We start from the raw sequence: 27,503 nt of genomic DNA on the forward strand, positions 1-27,503 counted from the left end.
CATTTTCTGATAGCTCTGCTTGCTTATAATTGAACCAATCTCCAGAAATAGTCTAATAAAACACTCACTAAAGCAGGGTAACTGGAGACTTGCTGATACTAAAGCAGAGTTGTTCTAAGTTATCTCTGTATTCTGACTTGTCAGTTACAGCTTGTGACTTCTAAAAATAATGAGAAGTACTAGTGACATTTAACAGACACAACTCACTGTTTACTGGGTATTGACAAACCGAAAACTTACTACCTGCCCAGAGTAAAATAGCCATTGGACATTGCTGCACATATTTAACTCCACTTATTTCATTATAGAAGCAAAAAATATCCCCTAAAATGATGACTCCTCTTCATTGTGCTATATGCCAAAGTAATCATGACTCTGCTTGATTTTTCTCTGCTGAGAAAAAAGTATCTTTATTTGCTTTATATTAATTAGAACTAAGACTTCACATAAAATCAAATAAGGAGGTCTGAGTACTGTAGTTCTTGAAGCATTCCACAAGAAAAGTTCATAGGAAATATACTGTAACTACTTTTGGGCTGTAGAAAATAATTTAAAATTAGTAATTAGTATTTCCAAATTAGTTATTTTATTTTTCTTTTTTTTTTGAGATGGAGATTCGCTCTTGTTGCCCAGGCTGGAGTGCAATGGCACGATCTCGGCTCACTGCAACCTCCGCCTCCCGGGTTCAAGCAATTCTCCTGCCTCAGCCTCCCTAGTAGCTGGGATTACAGGCACGTACCACCACGCCGGATAATTTTTTGTATTTTCAGTAGGGATGGGATTTCACTATGTTGGCCAGGCTGGTCTTGAACTCCTGACTTTAAGCGATCCACCTGCCTCAGCCTCCCAAAGGGCTGGGATTACAGGCATGAGCCACCGCGCCCAGCCCAAAATAGTATTATTTCAGTGAAACCCTATAGAAATATTACTTCTTTTGAGAGAAACTCACAGGAAGGGCTAAAAGACTCAAAGTAAGATCCTGAAGTACTTCAATAAGGTCTCCAAGTTACAACAAGTGAGTTTTAACTTGCCCACTAAAAACAGCATGGAAAGACTGTCAGGGCTACCTGGACATTTAAAGAGTCTCCAATATTCTTGCACTCAACCCTATTATCAGGCATTCGAATGAACCAAATGACTAATAGTATAAACAAATTTGCCTTAGTCTTAGATTGTAACTTTATATTACTTGTTTTGTATTTGATTATTTCAAAACAGCAGCAAAAACTTGCAATATTTACAAAAAAAGATTGCATATAAAGACCGTAGAGATACATGTCTAGTTTAATGTTTTAAAAGTGCCTCACTTTTATAGTGGCATATGACAATTACAGTCATTTTATAAGGGCTGCTGAAATACAATCAGGAAGCTTATACACACTTGCAAAAGTAACTAAAGGCCAGTGGATGAAGGATTGAGCATTAGAGGTGCACTGCATGAAGACTTTCAATAATATTAGCTGAGAATTTACAGCATAAAAACTACTGTCATAAGCATTGTGGATTCCTAATACATAAGAGCTAATACTTAGGGAGGGAGGCATATATAAATACCAGAACTGCAGGGCAGATGTTAATAAGTATTTAAAGTACAAAGTCTAAAAAAATACGGTGAAAGGTAAATGTGATTTTAATTGGAGTGCCTACTTCCTTCTAATTTCTTAGAGATCTACTTGGAGAAGGCAGAATTTAAGTTGGGAGTTAAACAGGGATATTCTAGAAATAGAAACTGACAAAGCTTAGGAGATGATGGAGGTTGGGAGAGAGAAGCAAATGATTATTATTACACTGTTAGTCTAAGAGATGAGCCAGAGCTGACCCTCAGGCCTATCTCACAGTGGACCCATATCAAGTCTCCCTCTGTCTCACCAGGCATGTAGAAGTTCCCCACTCTTATTTCTGAAGTCTCTGCCTAGCCTTAACAGATTTCAACATCCACCTGCCTCACACCAAGCCTTAAGCTAACCCACTACTATGGATTTCCTTCCCTCCCCGCCCTCCCTCCCTCCTTCCTTCCTTTTCTTTCTTTCCTTTTTTTTTTCCCCGAGACGGAGTCTTGCTCTGTCACTCAAGTTGGAGTGCAGTGGTGTGATCTCGGCTCACTGCAACCTCCGCCTCCCAGGTTCAAGCAATTCTCCTGCCTCAGCCTCCCGAATAGCTGGGATTACAGGCGCCCGCCACCACACCTGTCTAATTTTTGTATTTTTAGTAGAGACAGGTGTTTCACCATGTTGGTGAGGCTGTCTCAAACTCCTGCCCTCGTGATCTGCCTGCCTTGGCCTCCCAAAGTGCTGGGATTACAGGCGTGAGCCATCACGCCCGGCCCCACTATGGATTTCTTATTCCCCTACCTCCCTATAGATCCAATCTCATTTTATGGATGATGAGACAGTCTTCAGAGATTAAGTTATTAGTCAGAACTGATGTCAAAGGCCACAATACACTGTCTCCCACAAATGACAACATTCAAGGTAAGCTAATTTTGATTTTAAATATTGGTCATAAACAATGAAAGATTTTCTTTTTAAAGGGAAATAATTTATAAAGGCATTGCGGCTGGGCAAGGTGGCTCAAGCCTGTAATCCCAGCACTTTGGGAGGCCGAGATGGGTGGATCACGAGGTCAGGAGATCGAGACCATCCTGGCTAACACAGTGAAACCCCGTCTCTACTAAAAAAATACAAAAAACTAGCCAGGCGAGGTGGCGGGCGCCTGTAGTCCCAGCTACTCGGGAGGCTGAGGCAGGAGAATGGCGTGAACCCGGGAGGCGAAGCTTGCAGTGAGCTGAGATCTGGCCACTGCACTCCAGCCTGGGCGACAGAGCAAGACTCCGTCTCAAAAAAAAAAAAAAAAAAAAGAAAAAGGACTTCCATTTTTACTTTAGACACTTTCACGTTGCTTATTTTAAAAACGCAAATACGCATTACTTTGTAATTGAGATAGAAAAAAGAAAAATTACTAAAATGAAAACAGTGAAGGTCTATGTAAAAATTTTAGTAAATTAACTACCTGTAATATTACAAGACATTGAAATAGAACAAAGAAGACTAGAATTACTATAATGAACATCTTTTCACATCATTTTTGCCCACATTTTTAATCATTTTCTGAAAATACCTTATTTATTTACCTTAAAGTAAATAATAAAGTATGATATAGGCATATGAAGGGAATATTATACAGCCATTAAAATAATTTTATAAGGAATTTAAAATAAAATATAAAATGCAGTGAAAAAGAAAGAGAACTATTTATAGTATCATTCACTCATCTATCCATTTATTCAGAGAAGGCACAGAAGGAAATTCACTTAAACCTTAGCTATCTCCAGGTGGTAGGATTATGGGTGGACTTAATTTTCCTCCTGTATTTAAAAAAAATATTTTCCAAATTTTCTATAATCACATATTTTATTTTTATTTATCGATTTATTTTTGAGATGGAGTCTTGCTCTGTCACTCAGGCTGGAGTGCAATGGCGCAATCTCAGCTCACTACAACCTCCACCTCCCAGGTTTAAGCGCTTCTTCCGCCTTAGCCTCCCAAGTAGCTGGGATTACAGGCATGCGCCACCACACCCAGCTAATTTTTGTATTTTTAGTAGAGATGAGGTTTTGCCATGTTGGCCAGGCTGGTCTCAAACTCCTGACCCCCGGTGATCTGCCCGCCTTGGCCTCCCAAAGTTCTGGGATTATAGGCGTGAGCCACTGCGCTCAGCCTATAAGCATATATTTTTAATAATAAAATACTTTAAAAGCTGTATTAAAGGGAAAGGACTTTTTTTATAAATAAAAACAAATTCTGATAATGAAAATAACAAGAAACATAAATAATTCTGTAAGACAGCACATGTGCTCTAACAATTCTAAATTTTTTTTTTTTTTTTTTTTGAGATGGAGTCTCGCTCTGTCGCCCAGCCCAGGCTGGAGTGCAGTGGCGCGATCTCGGCTCACTGCAAGCTCCGCCTCCCGGGTTCACGCCATTCTCCTGCCTTAGCCTCCCGAGTAGCTGGGACTACAGGCGCCCACAACCGCGCCCGGCTAATTTTTTGTAATTTTTAGTAGAGATGGGGTTTCACCGTGGTCTCGATCTCCTGACCTTGTGATCCGCCTGCCTCGGCCTCCCAAAGTGCTGGGATTACAGGCGTGAGCCACCGCGCCCAGCCTCTAAATTTCAATTCTAAATTAAACAAAGATTTAATGTCAACTCAGAACAATATTTCCTGATGTTGCTTGTCTTTGTCCTGATTTACAGTTAATCAGATGAGTACCCCTAATAGTAGAAATCTCTTGCTCACAGGCCTGTCCTGAGTCTTTTCTTCTGCCTCTACATTCTCACTATTCTGTATGCTAATGGCACTCCCGAGTATCTATCTCTAGCCAGGTCTGTCTCCTGCACACCAGACCTATTTATTCAACTGCCTATTATTTCTCTCTTTGTGGTGATCCAATAGGTACTTTTGAAATGTTCAAGACTGAATTCATCATCATCTTCCTCAACCCTGTTGCCTTTTCTTCATCACCATCCCCCTAGTTTCCCAATCCAGAAGCCCTGGACTCTACTTCTTTTCCTCTGCCCATACTGACTCTATCATCAGGCCCTATTATGCGTCTAAATTTCTCTTAACTTTGTTCAAGTCTTTCCATCTCATTACTTCGCTAATTCAGGGTTCTATCACTTCTTTTTTGCTTGTGTTTTTGTTTTGAGACAGGGTCTTGCTCACTCTGTTGCCCAGGCTGAGTGCACTGGTGCAATCATGGCCCACTGAAGCCCCTATCTTCCGGGCTCAAGCAATCTTCCCACCTCAGGCTCCCAAGTAGCTAGGACCAAAGGCATGTGCCACCATGCCCAGCAATTTTTTTCTTTTTTGTAGAGATGGGGTCTCGCATGTTGCCCAGGCTGGTCTCAAATTCCTGGGGTCAAGTGATCCTCCTGGCTTGGCCTCCCAAAGTGCTGCAATTATCAGTATAAACAACCATGTCTGGCCTTCTATCACTTCTTATTGCAATAATTGTCCCCAGTTTTGCTCCCTTAATTTTCTAGATTTTTTAAAACCTTAAATGGTCTCCAGTGCTTAGTATAGAGTTCAAACTCTTAAATGTGGCTTATAAGATGCTACAAGGCTCTCACTCTTGCTTTCTTCTCCAGTTGTCATTTCCTGTAGCTCCCCTAACCCTTACTCAGTATTATAGCCATCCTAACCTTCACTGAGTTCCTAGAATGTGCTATGTTCTCTTCCCTCTGAGCCTCAGAAGACATGGTTCCTTCAACATGGAACACACAGCTCAGTCTTCAAGTCTGGACATAAATTTAATATTCTTCAGAAAGCCTTTCCCAAACCACCTAGGACTCTTTCCTGAAACCACAAGCACTGGATATCCCATCTATAGTTTTCACGGCACCTGCCGTTAACTAATATGTTTATCATACTTTATTGTTAGTGACTTTATCTCTATTCCCCACTAGACTGTAACTTTCAAGAGGTCATGAGAATAGGCCTCTTTCTAACTTGATCATCTTGTATCACCAATACCAAAAATAGTACACTCTCATAGAATCACTCATAAACATTTGCTAAATGAAGAAATATAAAACAATTAAAAAATGATGTAGAGTACTTTTTGAGATGTGATTTTTAGAGTTTATTAGTATAGTGTATATCATAGGATACACTTTTATTTTTAAAAATCTTTAAAAATAAAAAACCTGTGTGAGTGTCATCTTCAGTGGAAAAGTTAAAAGTTACCTTACTAGTTTAGTCAAGGGCATTAGGATCATAAATTAATTCTACGTATAATAGTGTAAGTTGAGACAATAGCTTTGTGATGTAGGCAAGACAGGTATTATTAGCTTAACCAACTCTCAAAGAAATTTTAAGATTTCCTGAAAAGAATTCTAAACCAGTGTTTTTTCAAATCATAGTACTCTGTAACTTAATGTGTTAACCACCTCTCATTAAATAACACTATAAATGACACAAAAGACCAAGCACAAGATGGACATGAACTTTGAACTGTTTATCTACTATCAGAATTGCAGCCACCCACCCAAACTGTCTCTGTTTTTGTTCACGTGACCCCTGACACAGAAGCATGAGGGTGGATGGAGGAGGGTAGTAGTTGTAATAGGGCAAAACAGAGCTAACTGCCTCACAAAGTGCCTTCATGAAGGGGTCAATGCCATGGCCCTGACCTCAATAGGCTAGAGTTTCCCAACTCTTCTTAATTTCAATGCAAACAGACTTTACTGGAATACTAAGAACATTTAGGGAAATAAAAAAGAAAAGGGTTTAACTTCAATGAAGAAACGACTCAAGCAAAAGAGACTCTGGTATCAAGATTTTCTTTGTTTAGACATTTTAAAGAAAGGTCAACCTTGATTCATTTAAATCTCAAATGAGTGCCCTATCTAGTTTGGTTAGGCCCATTTAGATGCTGAAGAGTACACTTTTTTTGAGATGGAGTTTTGCTCTTGTTGCCCAGGCTGGAGCGATCTTGGCTCACTGCAACCTCCGCCTCCCAGGTTCAAGCGATTCTCCTGCCTCAGCTTCCCAAGTAGCTAGGACTACAGGTGCCTGCCACCACGCCTGGCTAATTTTTGTATTTTTAGTAGAGATGAGGTTTCACCATGTTGGCCAGGCTGGTCTCGAACTCCTGACCTCAGGTGATCCACCTGCCTCGGCCTCCCAAAGTGCTGGGATTATAGGCGTGAGCCAACATGCCTGGCCAGAGTACACTTTTTATGTGCAAAACCTTAGGACTCTTAATATAAATAGCTAATGCTTAGTCTCAAAATTAAGTACTTATTTTAAACATACAATTTTATCTTTCATGAAGTCTGCTTTTGTGTAGGTTTTGAAAATACATGTTGAAATGCTCTTTTGTTTTCCCTGATGTCCTCCGCTGTTCTTTTGTAGTTTTGTCTTGAATCACCAGGCTTTTGGCATTAGGTTGCAGAGGAGGTGACAAATGATGATGCAGCAGGTGGACAGTGAGTAAGGGGGTATTACGGTACTTTTTGGTACATAAAAGTGTTGCTATATATAGGCTGTTCCCACCCAAAATCAGTAAGTAAATTAAGTCATAAGATAACATGGTAATCAAAGTATAAGCACATACCTGATAGCTGTTACCTTTCCAGAACTTTTTCATTTCCTTACGTCTCCAGGCAACAATTGAGGCAGTAATGAGTGTGCAAGGTACTAAATAGAGGAGAGCAGGTTGCCCCTTTTTCATCAGCACCAGAACAACAAATGTAAGTATCATGCCAATAGCATAGGCTGCAAGAAGAATACCAAGCCATCAGTCATTTCTACATGTTACCAAAGGTGGGTTTGTTCTTCTCTCATTTAAGTATTGGTTTTCAAATATTTCTGAAGACATTTTTGCTCTATGACTTCTTGTAATTTCATCATTTTCCTAGATAGGATTAGGAGACATCTTCTACGGAGCTTTTGAAAAATCTGGAAAGTGGTTAGCATTTCAATTATTACTAACCTAACCATGTATCATTGACAGAGATAATACTTCATGAGAGTTTCAATTATCTGTTGCTATTAAAGTTGTTAAATGGTTTCATTATTTTAGATAACTAAATCTGTACCAATAGGTACTATAGGTTGTTTTAAAAAATCTTCCTAACACTGATTACATACTTCCTAAGCCTTGTTACTAAGCACATACTTTTGAACTTTTCTTTTTTTTTTTTCTGAAACAGAGTTTCGCTCTTGTTGCCCAGGCTGGAGTGCGCTAGCACGATCTCAGCTCACCGCAACCTCCACCTCTTGGGTTCAAGCGATTCTCCTGCCTCAACATCCCGAGTAGCTGGGATTATAGGCATGCACCACCACACCTGGCTAATTTTGTATTTTTTAGTAGAGACGGGATTTCTCCATGTTCGTCAAGCTGGTCTCGAACTTCCAACCTCAGCTGATCCACCCGCTTCAGCCTCCCAAACTGCTGGGATTACAGATGTGAGCCACCATGCCCGGTCTGAACTTTCCTTAATGACTCAGGGTTTTACTAGGAACATAGGATCTCAGAATATTCCTTTATAAACAATTTAGTATAGTTCCTAATATTAAAGATGAGGCAATGGAGGAACAGGGAATTTAAGTGAGCTGTCCAAGGGTACACAGGAGAATTAATGAACACTCCTATAATCTGCCTTTGGATACTAATATGTTAAAGCCCTGGACAGTACCATACTTAGTGGCCTCAAACTGCTTTTTTTGAGATGGAGCCTCGCTCAGTTGCCCAGGCTGGAGTGCAGTGGTGCGATCTTGTCTCTTGAACCCACTTCCCGGGTTCAAGCAATTTTCTTGCCTCAGCCTCCCAAGTAGCTGGGAATACAGGCATGCGCCACCATGCCCAGTTAGTTTTTGTATTTTTAGTAGAGATGAGATTTCACCATGTTGGCCAGGCTGGTCTCAAACTCCTGACCTCAAGTGATCCACCTGCCTTGACCTCCCAAAGTGCTTGGATTACAGGCATGAGCCACTGCATCTGGCCAGCCACTGCACCTGGCTGAGACTACTTTTTGAATTTCTTTATATTTTTTTCTTCATCTTCTCCCTCACTTAGCTATTTTCTTTTCTTTCTCTTTCTTTTTTTTTTTTTTTGAGACAGGGACTCAATCTTTCGCCCAGGCTATAGTGAAGTGGTATGATGATGGCTTACTGCAGCCTTGACCTCTTGGGCTTAAGCATTTCTCCCATCTCAGCCTCCTGAGTAGCTGGGACCACCACATCCAGACTTTCTGGAGACAGTCTTGCTCTGTCGCCAGGCTGGAGTGCAGTGGCATGATCTCGGCTCACGGCAACATCTGCCTCCCAGGTTCAAGCGATCCTTCTGCCTCAGCCTCCCCAGTAGCTGGGACTACAGGTGCACGCCACCATGCCCAGCTGATTTTTTTTTTGTATTTTTAGTAGAGATGGGGTTTCATCACATTGGCCAGGATGGTCTCAGTCTCTTGCCCTCATGATCTGCCTGCATTGGCCTCCCAAAATGCTGGGCTTACAGGCGTGAGCCACGGTGCCCGGCCCTAAAATAGTTTTTATAGAGATGGGGTCTCACTATGTTGCCCAGGCTTGTCTAGAACTCCTGGGCTCAAGCAATCTGCCTGCCTTGGCTAGGACTGCAGGGGTGAACTAACATGCCCAAATTGTAGTCCTTCTTTATTTTTAGACCTCTGTCTTTTCCTCCAGACAATACAATTCAACATTTAATACAAAGAAAAAACAAAAATTTACCAACAGTAGATGAAACATAGTATATATAAGAAGAACCAGTCTGAACATCAAATCTTCTACAGTATGCAATCAACAGGCCTTAAAAAAAAAAAACAAAAAAACACACGTTATTTTCTTAAAACAATAAGAGCAATGCAAATTCAACCGTTAACAATAGTAACAGTATATGTTGTATTGAATCTTCATTGTTGCATTATGAGAACATTCAAGTAGCTCAAATTCTGGATAAAGTTTTATATGCTGATTTTTAAAATACTTAATACCATATTTTAAATATTTCCTGAAGCTGCTAGTTTTTAACTATCATTTTTATTAGCTGCTCAATATTCCATGTCATGAAGAAAACTTTTTTCTTTTTGAAACAGAGTCTCGCTCTGTTGCCCAGGCTGGACTGCAGTGGCGTGATCTCAGCTCACTGCAACCTCCGTCTTCCAGGTTCAAGCGAGTCCCCTGCCTCAGCCTCCTGAGTAGCTGGGACTACAGGCGCCCACCACCACACTTGGCTAATTTTTTGTATTTTAGTAGAGACGGGGTTTCATCCTGTTGGCCAGGGTGGTCTTGATCTCCTGACCTTGTGATCCACAGCCTTGGCCTCCCAAAGGGCTGGAATTACAGGCATGAGCCACCAAGCCCAGCCATGAAGAAAACTTCTTAAATTTATCATTAAAAATGTATCGAATAGACAAACGGGTTTACATCAAACTAAAAAGCTTCTGCACAGCCAAAGAAACAGTCAACAAAGTGAAGAAAACACCTATGAAATGGGAGAAAATATTTGCAAACTATATATCTGATAAGGGGTTAATATCTAAAATATATTAATATAAGGAACTCAAACAACTCAAGAATAAGTAAACAACCCAATTAGAAAATGGGCAAAGGATTTGAATAGCTAATTCTCCATAGAAGACACATAAATAGACAACAGGTATATTTAAAAATTGCTTAAAATCACTAATCATCAGAAAAATGCAAATTAAAACCACAATGAGATATCACCTTACATATGTTAGAATGGCTATTATCAAAAAGATGAAAAGTAAGCCTCAGGATGGAGCAAAAAGGGAACCCTTGTTCGTTGTTGATGGGAATGTAAATGAGGGTAGCCATTATGGAAACCAGTATGGTGGTTCTTTAGAAAATTAAAACTAGAACTACCATATGGTCTAATAATCCCACTACTGGGTATACATCCAAAGGAACTGAAATCAGTATGTCAAAGAGATATTTGCATTCCCATATTCACCGCAGCATTATTCACACTAGCCAAAAAATGGAAGCAACCTAAGTGTCCGTAACAGATGAATAAAGCAATGTGGTACATACACAGACTGGAATGCTATTCAGTTGTGTTTTTCCTTTTTTCACTCTGTCACCCAGGCCGGAGTGCAGTGGTGCGATCTCAGCTCACTGCAACCTCCGCCTCCTGGGTTCAGGTGATTCTCCTGTCTCAGCCTCTCAAGTAGCTGGGATTATGGGCGTGTGCCAACACACATGGCTAATTTTTGTATTTTTAGTACAGATGGGGTTTCACCACGTTGGCCAGGCTGGTCTTGAACTCCTGACCTCAAGTGATCCACCTGCCTCAGCCTCCCAAAGGGCTGGGATTACAGGCATGAGCCACCACGCTCGGCTCATGCCTTCATTTGTAAACGTGCAATTATGCAGAAACAACTCATTTAATATCTATTTCTTGTAAGAAATTTGTTGAACCTTTTCTTCTTCCCAAAGAAGAAATCTCAGCTTGTATTTATTTATAATGTTATAAAAACAGAAAGAATGACATTTAACTACTTCAAAAATCATAAATTAATTTTACTATCTTCATTAGTTATTTGAATTAATTACTTTTGGTCTCTACAAAATTAATAAAATAAGTACCTTGTTGTTTTTGCTGTTTAATCACATTTCCACGTTTTTTAAAAAAATAGTACTTTTTCCCTCCCTAAATTCAAATTTAGCTTTTAGGATTAAGTCATGTATTGTCAGTACCTCTGCTCTTTAGAGAAATGTTTTTGTTTTAGATCTTTGACATTTACTTCAATAACGTAGTATTTATATACTATTTTTACCAGTTCTATGCCAAGTTCTATATAGAAGATCTTGTATAGCCCTTGGTAGGGAAATGGTACAATCAGGTATAAGTTTAATGATATTCAAAGAAGTGTAAGGTTACTCAATAGAATGTTTTCCTTATTTTATCAATTATGTGACTTGAGATTCACTGAGCTAAGAGAGCTGCTACACTGGACTTTGCCATGTCAACTTGCAAGGCAACACTGCTAGTTTTTCTCTCTCTACCTGGTTTTGCTATATAAATAGCAGGGCTTTTTCAGAAGCACTAGTACTCCTCACCCATGCACCACAGGCAGTTAGGACATAGGGAGACTGTAAGAAAAATGAAGGAGGAAAAACTCAGTTGATAGAGGAATATTATCAATTATTTCTAAACTAAATTATTACTGGGCTTGGATTAAGTTTATTCTACAGACAGTGCAGTGAGGAAAATAAGGCAGAACTACTGTCAGAGCAGACATGCTAAGAGACAGTGATCAATTCCACTATAAACTGTGTCTTTTTGTATTGTGCAGTCCTACAAGATGGTGTTCTTCTGTTTCTCCTCTTGATCACAGCCTTGCCTAATATTCTTAAATTACTTTTTCTAAAACATAACCATTATCTTAAAATATAAGTAATATAAACTATTTGTTTGGCATTATTATATTCAACTTCTAAAAAGGGTCACAAATATACTTTCCTGAAGAAGGTTAAACTGATCCTAGTTGCTTCCTTAACAAACTTTTTGAGCCATGGGAGTTATTACAGTACTTTAGTTGTTACCAGTTGGGCTTTACCTTCTACCCTCAATAAGCTTTTTTGTTATGACAATCTCAGCTCTAGTGACAGACAGAAATAGTTAATACAGAGCAGGTAACTTTTAACAGATTCTATACACATGACGATTTAAAATCATCAGTATTTTTTTTTACTAAAATTGTTACAATTGCTTACCTGGTACAATAATGTCTCCAAAACCCAATATTGAAACAGGCATGAGGCACACACTCATTACTGATAAATAGATCAGTTTTGGTACTCTGATGACTACTGGCAACTGTTCAAAAACAAAACAAAATAAAACAAAACAAAACAAAAAAGAGGCCACCAATGAACTTCTTGGCAATCTTTACCCATATCTTTTATTTATTTATTTATTTTTTGGAGACAGAGTCTTGCTCTGTTGCCCAGGTGGAGTGCAGTGGCACGATCTCAGTTCACTGCAACTGCAAACTGCAACCTCCGCCTTCTGGGTTCAAGTGATTTTCCTGCCTCAGCCTCCCAAGTAGCTGGGATTACAGGCATGAGCCACCATGCCCGGCTACTTTTTCTGTTTTTAGTAGAGACAGGGTTTCACCATGTTGGCCAGGTTGGTCTCAAACTCCTGACCTCAGGTGATCCACCTGCCTCAGTCTCCTAAAGTGCTGGGATTACAGGCATAAGCCACCGTGCCTGGCCACCCATATCTTCTAGAAAGGGAATGATTAACATTAGAATAGTTCTTTTGATAGTTTAAAGGAACATGAAATACTCTGTTTCTATCTATTTCCGAAAGAAATAGATTAGTTTTGAAAAAATGAAGCTCAACACACACGTAGGATTAACAGTATTAATCAACTATCCCCACATTTAACCTTTTTTTTTTTCTCTTTACCAAGAATAGAACTCAGGCCTTGACACACAGAAAATAGAACAAGCCTTATTTTTTTTTTGGCTATCTGGATTTTTTTCCCCCAAAGAAGACTCTTGCCTCAGAGGGTATGATTTAAAGTCCAATGAACATATCTGAAATACAATCCTTACTTTCTCATGGGGAGCTGAGGGTTGACCAGTGGCTTCCACCAAGTTTCCATCATTCTAGGATGAAACCCAAGTCAATAGGTATTTAATAATTTAGAATAACTAAGAAAAGAGCTATATTTTCTGAGAAATAAGTTTTACAATACCTTAACATGCACTATGTGACCAGTGAATTACACAGGAAAGCAAATTATTAACTGGATACACATACATACACTGGACAGCCATTTCTATTTCATTGCCATCCCTACCTTTTCATTATTTCCAAAAGGTCCAGCTGCAAGTTCAACCATGATACTCTCACCATTCTAAAATTGAGAAGGAAGAGAAAAGAAGTTGTCTAATCATTTAAAGAAAACAATCTGCCACTATTCAAGTGTGATTTAAGCCCCATGGCATATGGCCAGTTACACTAAAAATGGGCTACAGACTGCTGTTTTCCTAAAAGTCTTTGTAGACAGCAAAAACTGAAGTCATCTAAAACAAAAGTCTACCTAGTACAGTTGCTCCACTTTATCAGAGCTCAACAATTCTCAGACATTGGCAAATGAATCACGTAAAAATAATTCAAGTGAACCCTCAGTTCTGATCTGTAATGACATATTAATATCTGACATTTGTAATGGGTTATAAATTTTAGGTACAGTACTTTTAGTTACATTATGCCATATACTGTATGTTCTTAGTAGTTTTCAGCAATGTCAAAGAAGAAGGTCATATTAAAATCTTTTACACTTAGCTTTGTAAAAAATATTGGTAACTTTATTTGAATAAATATACATCTGACCTTCTGGCTACTCACCACAATAACAAAACAATGAAACCAAATTTGAAAAGACCCAACCCTATAGAACCTGAGAAGCTTCTCTAGCCTAACTCTCATCCAATTTCAGCCCTGCCTGCTTTCTATGATCCAATCAAAACATTAACCTTAGCTAAATTTCCCTCCCTTGTGCCTGGATAAAGTCTTTTTATGTGGGCTGTGTGAGGGGTTCATTTAAAAACTTTTTCCTGATAGCCAAGTCTGTTGTGGAGAGGGAAAGTTAAGATTGCATGAACCACTCATTTTGTTTCGTATTATGATAAATATATCAGCAAAGCAGGTACAGGGAAGATAAACAAACGCTGAATTTCAGGAAAATTTGATTGACTAACTATAATATTTTCCATGTGGGTGGGGTGCACAGGAGAAACCACTTGAGTGTTTTTAAAAGGACCTCATTGATTCCTGAGCTGAGTAGAAAGGAGGATAAAACCCCTAGCTGCAGAAATCTTTTGCTCATGTTAAGCTTTGGGTTACAGAAGGGTTAAGTCAAAGCAGTTTAGGAAAATAAACGAACACTAAGTACAGTTCCTTAAAGCAGATTCCTAGGTTGTGATAACATTTCCAGATAAAGAGTTCATTTTGGTTCACTTTCTAATTGTTATGTAAAACATTTAACTGAAGACCATCATTGATATCCTCCCATACATTTAAAGATACCTGAATAACTACTATTTGTAAGACACAATATTGAGCACAGTGGTGGATGGAGAAAAATGAGTAAGACAGGCTCTTATTGCTGTACTTTTATGGCGACCTCCCTTGCCAACTCACTAGAAGGCCACTAACACTTGGGTCAAGAACATGTTTAGAATATGCAATAGTTAACCCTTCAAATTTACAGTGAAAATCAGGAAAATCAGCAACTGATTTTTGAGTTACCTACTAAAGTAAGGTCTGCTGCCTTAATAAAAACAAACAAATCAGACTGAGAATAAGGTATTAAAGTAAATCTATAGCAGTGAACTCCAAAGAGTGAGCACTGAGTTTTTTCCACCATATTAGGTTGCTAGAAATCATGTTCCAGGCCGGGCGCGGTGGCTCAAGCCTGTAATCCCAGCACTTTGGGAGGCCGAGACGGGCGGATCACAAGATCAGGAGATCGAGACCATCCTGGCTAACACGGTGAAACCCCGTCTCTACTAAAAAATACAAAAACTAGCCGGGCGAGGTGGCGGACGCCTGTAGTCCCAGCTACTGGGGAGGCTGAGGCAGGAGAATAGCGTGAACCTGGGAGGCGGAGCTTGCAGTGAGCTGAGATCCGGCCACTGCACTCCAGTCTGGGCGACAAAGCGAGACTCTGTCTCAACAACAAAAAAAAAAAAAAAAAAAAAAAAAAAAGAAATCATGTTCCTAGTCAGTAGAAACTAAGAGAGAGATAGGAAGACGAAAAATTTCTTTTTTTTTTTTTGAGACGGAGTCTCACTCTGTCGCCCAGGCTGGAGTGCAGTGGCATGATCTCAGCTCACTGCAAGCTCCGCCTCCCAGGTTCACACCATTCACCTGCCTCAGCCTCCCAAGTAGCTGTGACTACAGGTATCCACCACCATGCCTGGCAAATTTTTTGTATTTTTGTTTGAGACAGAGTCTCCCTCTGTCACCCAGGCTGGAATGCAGTGGCGTGATCTCAGCTCACTGCAAGCTCCGCCTCCTGAGTTCACACCATTCTCCTGCCTCAGCCTCCCAAGTAGCTGGGACTATAGATGCCTGCCACCACACCCAGCTAATTTTTTTTGTATTTTTTTAGTAGAGATGGGATTTCACCGTATTAGCCAGGATGGTCTCGATCTCCTGACCTCGTGATTCGCCCACCTCAGCTTCCCAAAGTGCTGGGATTATGGGCATGAGCCACTGCGCCCGGCTAACAATTTTATTTTTTGAAACGGAGTCTCACTCTGTTGCCCAGGCTGGAGTGCAGTGGCACAATCTAGGCTTACTATAACCTCCGCCTCCTGGCTTCAAGCGATCCTCCCACCTCAGTCTCCTGAGTAGCTGGGACTACAGGCATGCACTACCACATCTGGCTAATTATTTTATATATATATATATATATATATATATATATATTTTTTTTTTTTTTTTTTTTTTTTTTTTTTTTTGAGACAGAGTCTCCCTCTGTCACCCAGGCTGGAGTGCAGTGGTGCAATCTCAGCTCACTGCAACCTCTGCTTCCTGGATTCAAGTGATTCTCCTGCCTCAGCCCCCCAAGTAGCTGGGATTACAGGCACCCACCACTGTGCCTGGCATTTTTGTATTTTTAGTAGAGACGGGGTTTCACTATGTTGGCTAGGCTGGTCTCAAACTCCTGACCTCAAGTGATCCACCCGCCTTGGCCTCCCAAAGTGCTGGGATTACAGGCGTGAGCCACCTTGCCCTGCCTCTGGTCTCTTAATTATTGCTATTTTTAGTAGAGATACAGGTTCACCATGTTGGCCAGGCTGGTCTCGAACTCCTGACCTCAAGTGATCTGCCTGCGTTGGCCTCCCAAAGTGTTGGGATTATAGGCATTAGCCACCGCACATGGCCAAATTAGTAAGTTTAGTTATAACCCATAATACTAGTTCTATGAATTTTTTTTAGATTACTATTGTTTGGTGAAGTCAATGAATCAAATGGCTCATAATTAAGGGACAGAAAGGTGCTAGTAAAATGGTTTGGTTATGCCAGGCATAACCAAAATGGTTCATCCCTGTAAATCCCAGCACTTTGGGAGGCTGAGACAGGAAGATCTCCTGAACCAGACCAGCCTGGACAATATGGTAAAACCCCATCTCTACAAAAAATACAAAAATTGGCTGGGTGTAATGGCATGTCCCTGTAGTACCAGCTATTTGGGAAGCTGAGGTGGGAGGATCACCTGGGCCTCAGGATGTTAAGGCTGCAGTAACTCGTAATTGAGCCACTGCACTCCAGCTTGGGCGGCAGACCAAGACCCTGTCTCAAAGAAGAGAAAAAAAAAAAGTTTTGATGGTTAGCTGTATTTTGGGGCAGTTAACTATATTTGTTACCTATTATAATTTTAGCTCCCCAATAGGGTCAGTTTATCTTTATGTTATTATAGCAAATATCAGAAGTGTAGATTTTTACAGTGATTTCACAGATGGTAGGTTTAATGAATGGGTAAAGAAGGAATGAGGCCACAAGCTATGGCTCATGCCTGTAATCCCAATACTCTGGGAGGCCAAGGTGTGAGGACTCCTGGGCTTGAGTCCAGGAGTTTGAGGCTGCAGTGAACTAGGATTGTGCCATTGCACTTCAGTCTCAAGACTTGGCCTTAAAAAAAAAAAAAAAAAAAAAAGAAGGAATGAGAAGTAGAGAGTATCAAATACTTAAATATGTGAGAGTGACAAAGGATAAATGGATAATATAAAGTTACAAAGCAAGACTCAAAATGGGAGAAAGTTGGGGAATTAAGCAATAATTAATATATTCATGAGACAGGAAAAGGACCAAAGTAGAAAAGCTGGACAAATAATTAAGGACCACCATACTCACCCAACACCTCTCCTCATTTTACTGAAGAGCTAGTGGCAAAGCTGGGAATATATGACCTAGCAGCTGCAGTTGCTCTGATTCTAACTTCTTGGAAGAAGCCAGTCTGAGAGAATGAACAAATGGACAGAAGCAAAAAGGGAGAGTATGTGGCCCTGGGTCTAATTTCTCTTGACGCCAGCCCCACACTGGCCTGCAAACACAGCCTAGATAAATGGGGCCTTTTTGGTACAGAAGGCTTAGATTGGGTTCTGTTATGTTGGAACCAAAAGAATTCCACTGATGGGGGTGGAAAGATGAATAGCTAGCAATACTCCCTCATACAACGGGTTAGTAAATGCAAGCAGAAAGGGCTAACTTGCCTATGGTTGCAAGGTTACAGAGTTACATTCTAGGCCTTCCGATTTCCAGTGTGCTGCTCTTTCTTAGTCTCAAACTAGGGCTTCAGAAATGATATTTTATTTTTTTTACTGTCTATGTTGCCTACAGTAAACATTTAGCTCATAAGAAGAATTACTTTAAAAAGGGAAGAAAATTACAGATATTCTCATATTTGTATCAGTCAAGAGACATTTTAAAAATCTAACAAAATGGATTAAAGCCTTGAAAGTTAAAAGGCCAATTTCAATGACAATTCTTTTAAGAGAATTAGAATTCACTCAGTGGTAAACATCTGAAAAATTAATAATCTAGGAGCAGATTTAAGATCATCACTTTTTAGCATGTTTCTTCACGCATTTAAAAAATGGTCATACCTTTGTGATGAATGGTGTTATGAAAACAAAAAATACATCATAGAGGAGGAGAAGGCCTAGAAGTATCACACATGACTGTTGAAGAAAGAAACAAAATTAAAGGTCAATCTTCCTAAATAGAAATTAAGGCATTAAATTATTTTTCAAGTCCAAATAAAGATATGAACATACATTTAAATATTATTTTTAAAAAGATATCTTATAGTTAATACTATGTATAGTTTTATTATTCTACATATTAAAACGCTTATCTTCTTTATCTTGTTTTTTAAAAAAATCACCGAACCAAAGAAATGTGCTGGGTTGGGCATGGTGGCTCACGCCTGTAATCCCAGCACTTTGGGAGGCTGAGGCGGGGCAGATCACGAGGTCAAGAGTTCGAGACCAGCCTGGCCAACATGGTGAAACCCCGTCTCTGCTAAGAATACGAAAATTAGGCCGGGCGCGGTGGCTCAAGCCTGTAATCCCAGCACTTTGGGAGGCCGAGACGGGCGGATCACGAGTTCAGGAGATCGAGACCATCCTGGCTAACACGGTGAAACCCCGTCTCTACTAAAATAAAAAAAAATTAGCCGGGTGAGGTGGCGGGCGCCTGTACTCCCAGCTACTCGGGAGGCTGAGGCAGGAGAATGGCGTGAACCCGGAAGGCGGGGCTTGCAGTGAGCTGAGATCCGGCCATTGCACTCCAGCCTGGGCAACAGAGCTAGACTCCGTCTCAAAAAAAAAAAAAAAAAAAAGAATAAGAAAATTAGCCAGGCGTGGTGGCGCGTGCCTATAACCCCAGCTACTCAGGAGGCTGCGGCAGGAGAATCACTTGAACCTGGGAGGCAGAGGTTGCAGTGAGAGCTGAGATCGTGCCACTGCACTCCAGCCTGGGCGACAGAGTGAGACTGTCTTGGGGGGCGGGGGGAAAGAAAAGAAACAAACAAAAAAAAGAAATGTGCTTCTCTGATATTTAGTCGTGTTAAAGATTTTATGAATTTGGCATATTACATGAATGATTAAAAATATTTTAAGCAGGCTGGGCACAGTGGCTCACGCCTGTAATCCCAGCACTTTGGGAGACCCAGGTGGGCAGATCATTTGAGGTCAGGAGTTCAAAACCAGCCTGGCCAACAGGGTGAAACCCTGTCTCTACTAAAAATATAAAAATTAGCAGGGCTTGGTGGTGGGCGCCTGTAACCCCAGCTACTTGGGAGGCTGAGGCAGGAGAATCGCTTGAGCTCAGGAGGCAGAGGCTGCAGTGAGCCAAGATTGCACCACTGCACTCCAGCCTGGGAGACTGAGCGAGACTCTATCTCAAAAACAAACAAACAAACAAATAAATAAATAAAAATATTTTAGGCAAGGTGCAGTGGCTCATGCCTGTAATCCCAGCACTTTGGGAGGCCAAGTCAGGAGGACTGCTTGCAGACAGCAGTTTGAGAACAGCTTGGGTAGCATAGCAAGACCCCCATCTCTACAAAAACAAACAAACAAAATTTAGCTAAAATAAAGTATACACATGGATAAGAGTGAGGAATAACAGGCACTGGATACTCAGCATGGTGGAAGGGTTAGAAGGGGTGAGGGATAAGAAATTACTTAATGGGGACAATGCACATTAGTCGAGTGATGGTTATACTATAAGCCCACATTTCATCACTACCCAATATATCCATGTAACAAAACTACACTCGAACCCCTTAAATTTATACAAATAAAAGAAACAAAAGAAAAAAAACAACAATAGTTTAGCTAGCAAATCAGTGGTTGACTGGGCCTGGAGATTAGGACTGATTGCAAAGGCCACGGTAGAGCTTTTGGAAGAGATGAGAAATGTTCTACAACTTCACTGGCATAGTGGTTACAAAGTTACACATTCGTAAAATTTCCATAAACAGTACACCAAAAATTGGTGCATTTAATTGTAGGTAAATTATGCCTTAATAAAGTTGTCTTTTAAAAATTCATTTTAACTAGCAAAGTAGTATTGTATACATTACCTTGAAGTTGGGCAACTTCAGTGTTTTAATTAAATTCAGACAGAAAGCAATCCCCAAGATATCCTGTAAAATCCAAGCCCACCTAAAATCAAAAGATATTACTCTATTGCTTTATTAATGTTTAGATGAAGCTTTTCAAAAGACATAGATCACTGAGGTAATATCATTTAATTGCTATGATTTGACTATTCCATTTTTTTTTTTTTTTTTTTGAGACAGAGTCTCACGCTGTCACCCAGGCTGGAGTGCAGTGGTGTGATTCTGGCTCACTGCAACCTTTGCCTCCTGGGTTCAAGCGATTTTCGTGTCTCAGCTTCCCAAGTAGCTGGGACTACAGGCATGCACGCCACCATGCCTGGCTGATTTCTGACTATTCAATTATTAAACAGCAAGCATAACAACAAAACCCCTCATATATTCCATATTTGGTAATTTTACTGTCCCAGTAGAATAATGATTATTATTATACTAAGAAAAAGTTGAAAAGGCTACCTCAGAAGAACATATATCAGACATAAGTGCATTAACACATGTCTCGTTCTAGAAAACAGCTGTTAACAAAAGAATTTCAGTGTTAACACAGATCCAAATAGCTTGAACATAAAGAAAACAAGTTATGCAACTTACTCCATCAGAAATTGACATGAGTAATTATCCATTAATTATCCTACCTGAAGCTGTATAAAGCTGTATGAGCTTTGTTTCCCAAATTTTAGGCCATTAAATCCTTTCAGTCCTCAATAATTTTATTAATAAAACATTAATATAAACTTAAGTATATATTTTCTTCTGGTTATCTTCCTGCAAATGAACAGATATCTGTATATTTTCTTATATCCCCCTCTTTCTTGCATAAAAGACAGCATACTCTATAAATTTTTTTGCACTTCACTTTTTTTCACTTAAAGAAATACAAATATCAAATCAAAGTGGATTAAAGACTTACATCTAAGACCTGAAACTGTGAAACTACTTGATGAAAACACTGGGGAAATGCTCCAGGACATTGGTCTTGGCAAAGATTTCTTGAGTAAGACTTCAAAAGCGCAGACCACAAAAACAAAAATGGACAAATGGAATCACATCAAGCTAAAAGGTTTTGCATGGCAAAGGAAAAATCAAGAAAGTGAAGAGACAACCCACAGAATGAAAGAAAATATCTGCAAACTACCCATCTGACAAGCTATTAATAACCAGAATATATAAGGAGCTCAAACAACTCGATAGAAAAAAAACCAAATCATCCAATTAAAAATAGGACAAAATATCTGAATAGACATTTCTCCAAAGACATACAAATGACCAACAGATATATGAAAAAATGCTCAGCATCTCCAATCAGATGAAATCTGACTGCAATTAGAGAAATGTAAATCAAAACTACGAGATATCATCTCACCCCAGAATGCTGGCAAGGATGTGGGAAAAGGGGAAACCTCGTACCCTGTTGGTGCGAATGTAAATTACCACAGCCACTATGAAGAACAGTATGGAAATTCCTCAGAAAACTAAAAACAGAACTACCATATGATCCAGCAATCCCACCACTGGATATACATGCAAAAGAAAGGAACTCAGTATTAAAGAGGTATCTGAACTCTCACATTTATTGTAGCACTATTCACAATAGCCAGGATATGGAATCAACCTGTGTCCATCAATGGATAGAGGAAATATTATACACATATATATATATATAAAATTATACAAATACACACAATGGAATATTATTCAGCCACAAAAAATAATGAAGTCTTGTCATTTGTAAAGACATGGATGAAAGTGGAAGACATCATGTTAAGTGAAATAAGCCAAGCACAGAAAGACAAATATTGCATGTTCTCACTCATAGTGAGAGCTAAAATTAAGAAAATAAAAAAATTGAACTCATGGAGATAGTAGAATGATGGTTACCAGAGGCTAAAAAAAGGTAGAGAGTGGGGGTGATAAAGTGAAGATAGTTAATGGGTGCAAAAATATAGTTAAATAAAATAAATAAGATTTTGGTAGCACAATTAGGTGATACAGTTAATAACTTCTTGTATATTGTAAAAATAACTAAAAGAGTGAAATTGGAATGTTCCCAATCAAAGAAATGATAAAGGCTTGAGGTGATGGATCCCACAATGACTCTGATGTGATCATTACACATTGTATGCCTGTATCAAAACATCACATGTAGCCCATAAATATATATAGTTTGTGCTCCTTTTTGTACTTTATATATCATAGAGTATATCCTCTCTCTCTCTCTTTTTTTTTTTTTTTTTTTTGAGACAGAGTTGCACTCTTGTTCCCCAGGCTGGAATGCAATAGCATGATCTCGGCTCACTGCAACCTCTGCCTCTCGGGTTCAAGTGATTCTCTTGTCTCAGCCTCCTGAATAGCTGGGATTACAGGCACACACCACCACACCCGGCTAATTCTGTATTTTTAGTAGAGACGGGGTTTCTCCATGTTGGTCAGGCTAGTCTCGAACTCCTGACCACAAGTGATCTGCCCACCTCGCCCTCCCAAAGTGCTGGGATTACAGGCATGAGCCACCATGCCCGGCAAGTATGTTCTCTTTTGTATCTACTTTCACTTAGCATTACGTTTGAGATTCATTCACGCTTGTGCATGTAGTATAAGGCTTACTTATTGGTGAATAGTATTCCATTGTGTAAATATAACATAATGTATTCACTCATTCAAAGTTTGATGGACATTTTGATTCTTTCTACACTCTCTCTCTCTGTCTCTTTCTCTCTCTCCTGGAACTCCCTGCATATCAATTCATAGAGAGCTTCATTGTTTAGAGCTGCATTGCACTCTATTGTGTGGCTATACCAAAACTAAGTGTGTGTGTATATATATATAAAAATATACACACATGCATATATATACGCACACATATATATACATACACACATACACACATATATTTTTTTGAGATAGAGTTTCACTCTTGTTGCTGGAGTGCAATGGTGTGATCTTGGCTCACTGCAACCTCCGCTCACTGCAACCTCTGCCTCCCGGGTTCAAGCAATTCTCCTGCCTCAGCCTCCCGAGTAGCTGGGATTACAGGTGTGCGCCACCACGCCCGGCTAATTTTTTGTATTTTTAGTAGAGACGGGGTTTCTCCATTTTGGTCAGGCTGGTCTCGAACTCCCAACCTCAGGTGATCCGCCTGCCTTGGCCTCCCAAAGTGCTGGGATTACAGACGTGAAATTAAGTATATTTTTAAAGTCTATTTCAGTGTATGTGTTGAAATAATAATTCATATTTCCTTCTCTATATGAGTTCAAATGCATGAACATAAGATCTGCTTATTTAAGAAGTAGTTCATTACAAGACTGGTGTTCTGGCATAGAAGCAAAAAAGTTCCATAATAATCACAATAAGTATCAGGCCAACATAGGAAACAATTCATCCTTAATCTAAAAGCAAATACACTGAGTATTCATACCTGTCTTCATTTCTAAACACAGCCCAAACAACAGCTACTGCTATGCACAGTCCAGAGAGAAAAATAAGTCTCACTTCCATGCTTTTGCCACGACATGCAATCCTAAAAAACAGATTGAAATAGTTAACACTGCAGATGAAGTATAAAGTTTACTTGATATAAGAAGTAGCAAATGTTAACCACAGTCATAAGAAGTGACTGAAATACCAATTTTATTTATTTATTTATTATTTATTTATTTTATTTTTTGAGACGGAGTCTTGCTCTGTCGCCCAGGCTGGAGTGCAGTGGCCGGATCTCAGCTCACTGCAAGCTCCGCCTCCCAGGTTTACGCTATTCTCCTGCCTCAGCCTCCCGAGTAGCTGGGACTACAGGCGCCCGCCACCTCGCCCGGCTAGTTTTTTGTATTTTTTTAGTAGAGACAGGGTTTCACCATGTTCGCCAGGATGGTCTCGATCTCCTGACCTCATAATCCGCCCGTCTCGGCCTCCCAAAGTGCTGGGATTACAGGCTTGAGCCACCGCGCCCGGCTGAAATACCAATTTTAAAAGTCTTGATTTTACATAAAACAAATGAGACATAATAAAATGTTTATCAGTCCAATATAATTTTCTGTGATGAGGAAAATGTACTATATCTGTGCTGTCCAATATAGTAGCTACTAGTCACATGTGGCTATTGAGCACTTGAAATGTGGCTAATAAGAATGAAAAACTCAATTTTTAATTTTATTTAATTTTATTTAAATTTAAATTTAAACACCTATAGGTCCAATGTATATGAGACTATATAGGTTTCAAATAATACTCCTATTTTGTATTGTTTTAAATTATAAACACCAACATTATAAAATTTCCTGTAAGAGATACATACGTGCATTGTCCGTATGGTATCTTATGAATTAGTGCAGCAAGACAGTTGTACAGACTCATTGCTGATGCTATGCAGAAAATTGCTATCATAACATAAACTAGAAAAAAACAAAACACTAAATTACATGAGAACAGAAGGAAAGGTGATAAGAAAATATTTATACAAGCAATATTAATTCTTTAGTTTTCTTTATTGAATCATACTTCCAACGAAGTGACTATACGATGACCTGATTTACTTACTAAGCTGAAATTTAGATCGTGAGGTTTTTGTTTTGTTTTGTTTTGTTATCTGAGAGTCTTGCTCTGTCGCCCAGTTGCCCAGGTCGGAATGCAGTGGTGTGATCTCTGCTCTCACTGCAATCTTTGCCTCCTGGGCTCAAGTGTTTCTTGTGCCTCAGCCTCCCGAATAGCTGGGATTACAGGTATGCACCACCATACCCAGCCAATTTTTATAGTTTTAGTAGAGACGGGGTTTTGCCATGTTGGTGAGGCTGGTCTCAAAGTCCTGACCTCAGGTGATGTGCCTGCCTCGGCCTCCCAAAATGCTGGGATTATAGGCGTGAGCCACTGCACCCAGCCGTCTTCTTTTTAAATAGCAATGAATTTAAGGAAATCTCTCACCAAAAACTAAAATATGCTTTCAGGTAAAGTAGAGGGCTCTCTTTTTTCTATCAATGACTACTATAAACTGAGAGTTGATAACATAAATTAATCTGAAGGAGTATTAAATTAATAAAAGCACTTGTTTGATGCCAACATAATACAAATATCATCCTAGTACTCGCTCTCTCAGCAACAGGTTAAAATGAGTGATATTAACAAAATGAGTTCTTTTTTTTTGAGATGGGGTCTCACTGTGTTGCCCAGGCTGGAGTGCAATGGGGCAATCTTTGCTCACAGCAACCTTCACCTCCCAGGGTCAAGCGATTCTCCTGTCTCAGCCCCTTGAGTAGCTGGAACTACAGGCATGCACCACCACGCCCAGCTAATTTTTGTATTTTTAGTAGAGACAGGGTTTCACCATGTTGGCCAGGCTGGTCTTGAACCCCTGACCTCAAGTGATCTGCTTGCTTTGGCCTCCCAAAGTGCTGGGATTACAGGCGAGAGCCACCGCACCTGGCCAGAATGACTTCTTTTTAATTAAAAACTACATGTCATAAGCTGGGTACAGTGGCTCACACCTGTAATCCCAGCACTATAGGAGGCCAAGGCAGGTGGATCTCCTGAGGTCAGGACTTTGAGATCAGCCTGGCCAACATGGTGAAACTCTGTTTCTACTAAAAATACAAAAATTACCTGGGGTAGTGCCAGACGCCTGTAATCCCAGCTACTTGGGAAGCTGAGGCAAGAGAATCACCCCATCTCAAATAAATAAATAAATAAAAATACAAATATTAGCTGGGCGTGGTAGGACGCGTCTATAGTCCTACAACTTGGGAGGCTGAGGCAGGAGAATCGCTTGAATGTGGGAGGCAGAGATTGCAGTGACCCCAGATTGTGCCACTGTAGTCCAGTATGGGTGACAGAGCACAGCAGAGCAAGACTCTGTCTCAAAAAAAAAAAAAAAAGAAAAAAAAAAATCATAGGCCTAGTTTTTAAACTGCTGTCACAGGACAAGAGAAACTGAACAAAAATGGAATGAGGTCAGGCGTGGTAACTCACACCTGTAATCCTAGCACTTTGGGAGGCCGAGGTGGGTGGATCACTTGAGGTCAGGAGTTCGAGACCAGCCTGGTCAATACAGTGAAACCCCATCTCTACTAAAAATACAAAAATTGGCCGGGCATGGTGGCACACACCTGTAATCCCAGCTACTCGGGAGACTGAGGCAGGAGAATCGCTTGAACCTGGGAGGCGGAGGTTGCAGTAAGCCGAGATTGCGCCACTGCACTCCAGCCTGGGTAACAGAGCGAGACTCTGTTTCAAAAAAAAAAAAAAAAAAGTGCTGAATGAAACAATCCTAGGCCCTAGTTTTCTAGTCCAGAAATTTACGCTAATGCTATACACATAAGCATAGTAGCCTTTGGTGGTTCTAGTCCAGAAATTTATGCTAATGCTATACACATAAGCATAGTAGCCTTTGGTGGTTCTCACAAGGGCTTTTTGCTAGTTCTTATCAGGTACACTCCTTTTTCCCTAGTCTCCCTTCTCTTTGTGCTGTATACTGTCCAGGGATGGCAAATTTTCATTCTGTTAAGCCATTAATAAGACTGTTCAGGAGATGGCCAAGCCATTATAGTTCCTATTCCCACTGTCTTCAAGGAAAAAAAGGACTAGTCACTCTCTAGACCACAGGAAGTACCTGTGTGTCTTCAGATATAATATGATCCTGTTTATATAAGTAACATAAAATTCAAGTAATGAAACATTTTCATTTGCAAATTGACAAAAGATAAACTACACTTTGGGAGTAAGTAGAGGCAATACATCAGTAATTTGAATAATCTTCTATTTCATGTAACTAAATATAGCCACCAAGAACTCCTTAATCCACTGCTTAGATACTGAGCTATATCATTCTTCATCTACAGAGAGGAAAACTTAGGGACCATGGCAATTATTTCAACTCATCCATGAAGAAGTGTTCTTATCTGAAAACATAACGTACTTTTTTTTTTTTTTTTTTGAGACGGAGTCTTGCTCTGTCGCCCAGGCTGGAGTGCAGTGGCCGGATCTCAGCTCACTGCAAGGTCCGCCTCCCGGGTTCACGCCATTCTCCTGCCTCAGCCTCCCAAGTAGCTGGGACTACAGGCGCCCGCCACCTCGCCCGGCTAGTGTTTTGTATTTTTTTTTAGTAGAGACGGGGTTTCACCAGGTTAGCCAGGATGGTCTCGATCTCCTGACCTTGCGATCCGCCCATCTCGGCCTCCCAAAGTGCTGGGATTACAGGCTTGAGCCACCGCGCCCGGCCAGTTTTTTTTTTTTTGAAATGGAGTTTCGCTCTTGTTGCCCAGGCTGGAGTGCAATGGCGCAATGCGGCTCACCGCAACCTCCGCCTCCCAGGTTCAAGCGAGTCTC

The 27,503-nt window shown here is 40.1% G+C and overlaps 1 protein-coding gene across 6 annotated transcripts in view; it reads right to left on the minus strand.

Moving 5' to 3' along the window:
* SPPL2A (signal peptide peptidase like 2A) overlaps positions 1–27,503 on the minus strand; it is a 59,939-nt gene that overhangs the window by 2,894 nt on the left and 29,542 nt on the right. For 3 of the 6 annotated variants that reach the window (XM_045395454.3, XM_045395456.3, XM_065547927.2), the window contains 9 exons: positions 24,484–24,580; positions 23,611–23,712; positions 20,163–20,244; positions 18,178–18,252; positions 13,359–13,415; positions 13,111–13,164; positions 12,262–12,364; positions 9,250–9,327; positions 7,118–7,278 (listed from right to left, as the gene is read on the minus strand). In XM_045395454.3, the coding sequence (XP_045251389.1) occupies positions 7,118–7,278; positions 9,250–9,327; positions 12,262–12,364; positions 13,111–13,164; positions 13,359–13,415; positions 18,178–18,252; positions 20,163–20,244; positions 23,611–23,712; positions 24,484–24,580 (809 nt within the window). Of the gene's footprint in view, positions 1–7,117; positions 7,279–9,249; positions 9,328–12,261; positions 12,365–13,110; positions 13,165–13,358; positions 13,416–18,177; positions 18,253–20,162; positions 20,245–23,610; positions 23,713–24,483; positions 24,581–27,503 lie in introns of those variants that run through there. The other 3 variants (XM_045395455.3, XM_073995802.1, XR_012414967.1) reach the window with 2 other exon arrangements.

The sequence above is a fragment of the Macaca fascicularis genome, chromosome 7 (assembly GCF_037993035.2).
Source record: "Macaca fascicularis isolate 582-1 chromosome 7, T2T-MFA8v1.1".
In the NCBI taxonomy this organism is placed as follows: domain Eukaryota; kingdom Metazoa; phylum Chordata; class Mammalia; order Primates; family Cercopithecidae; genus Macaca; species Macaca fascicularis.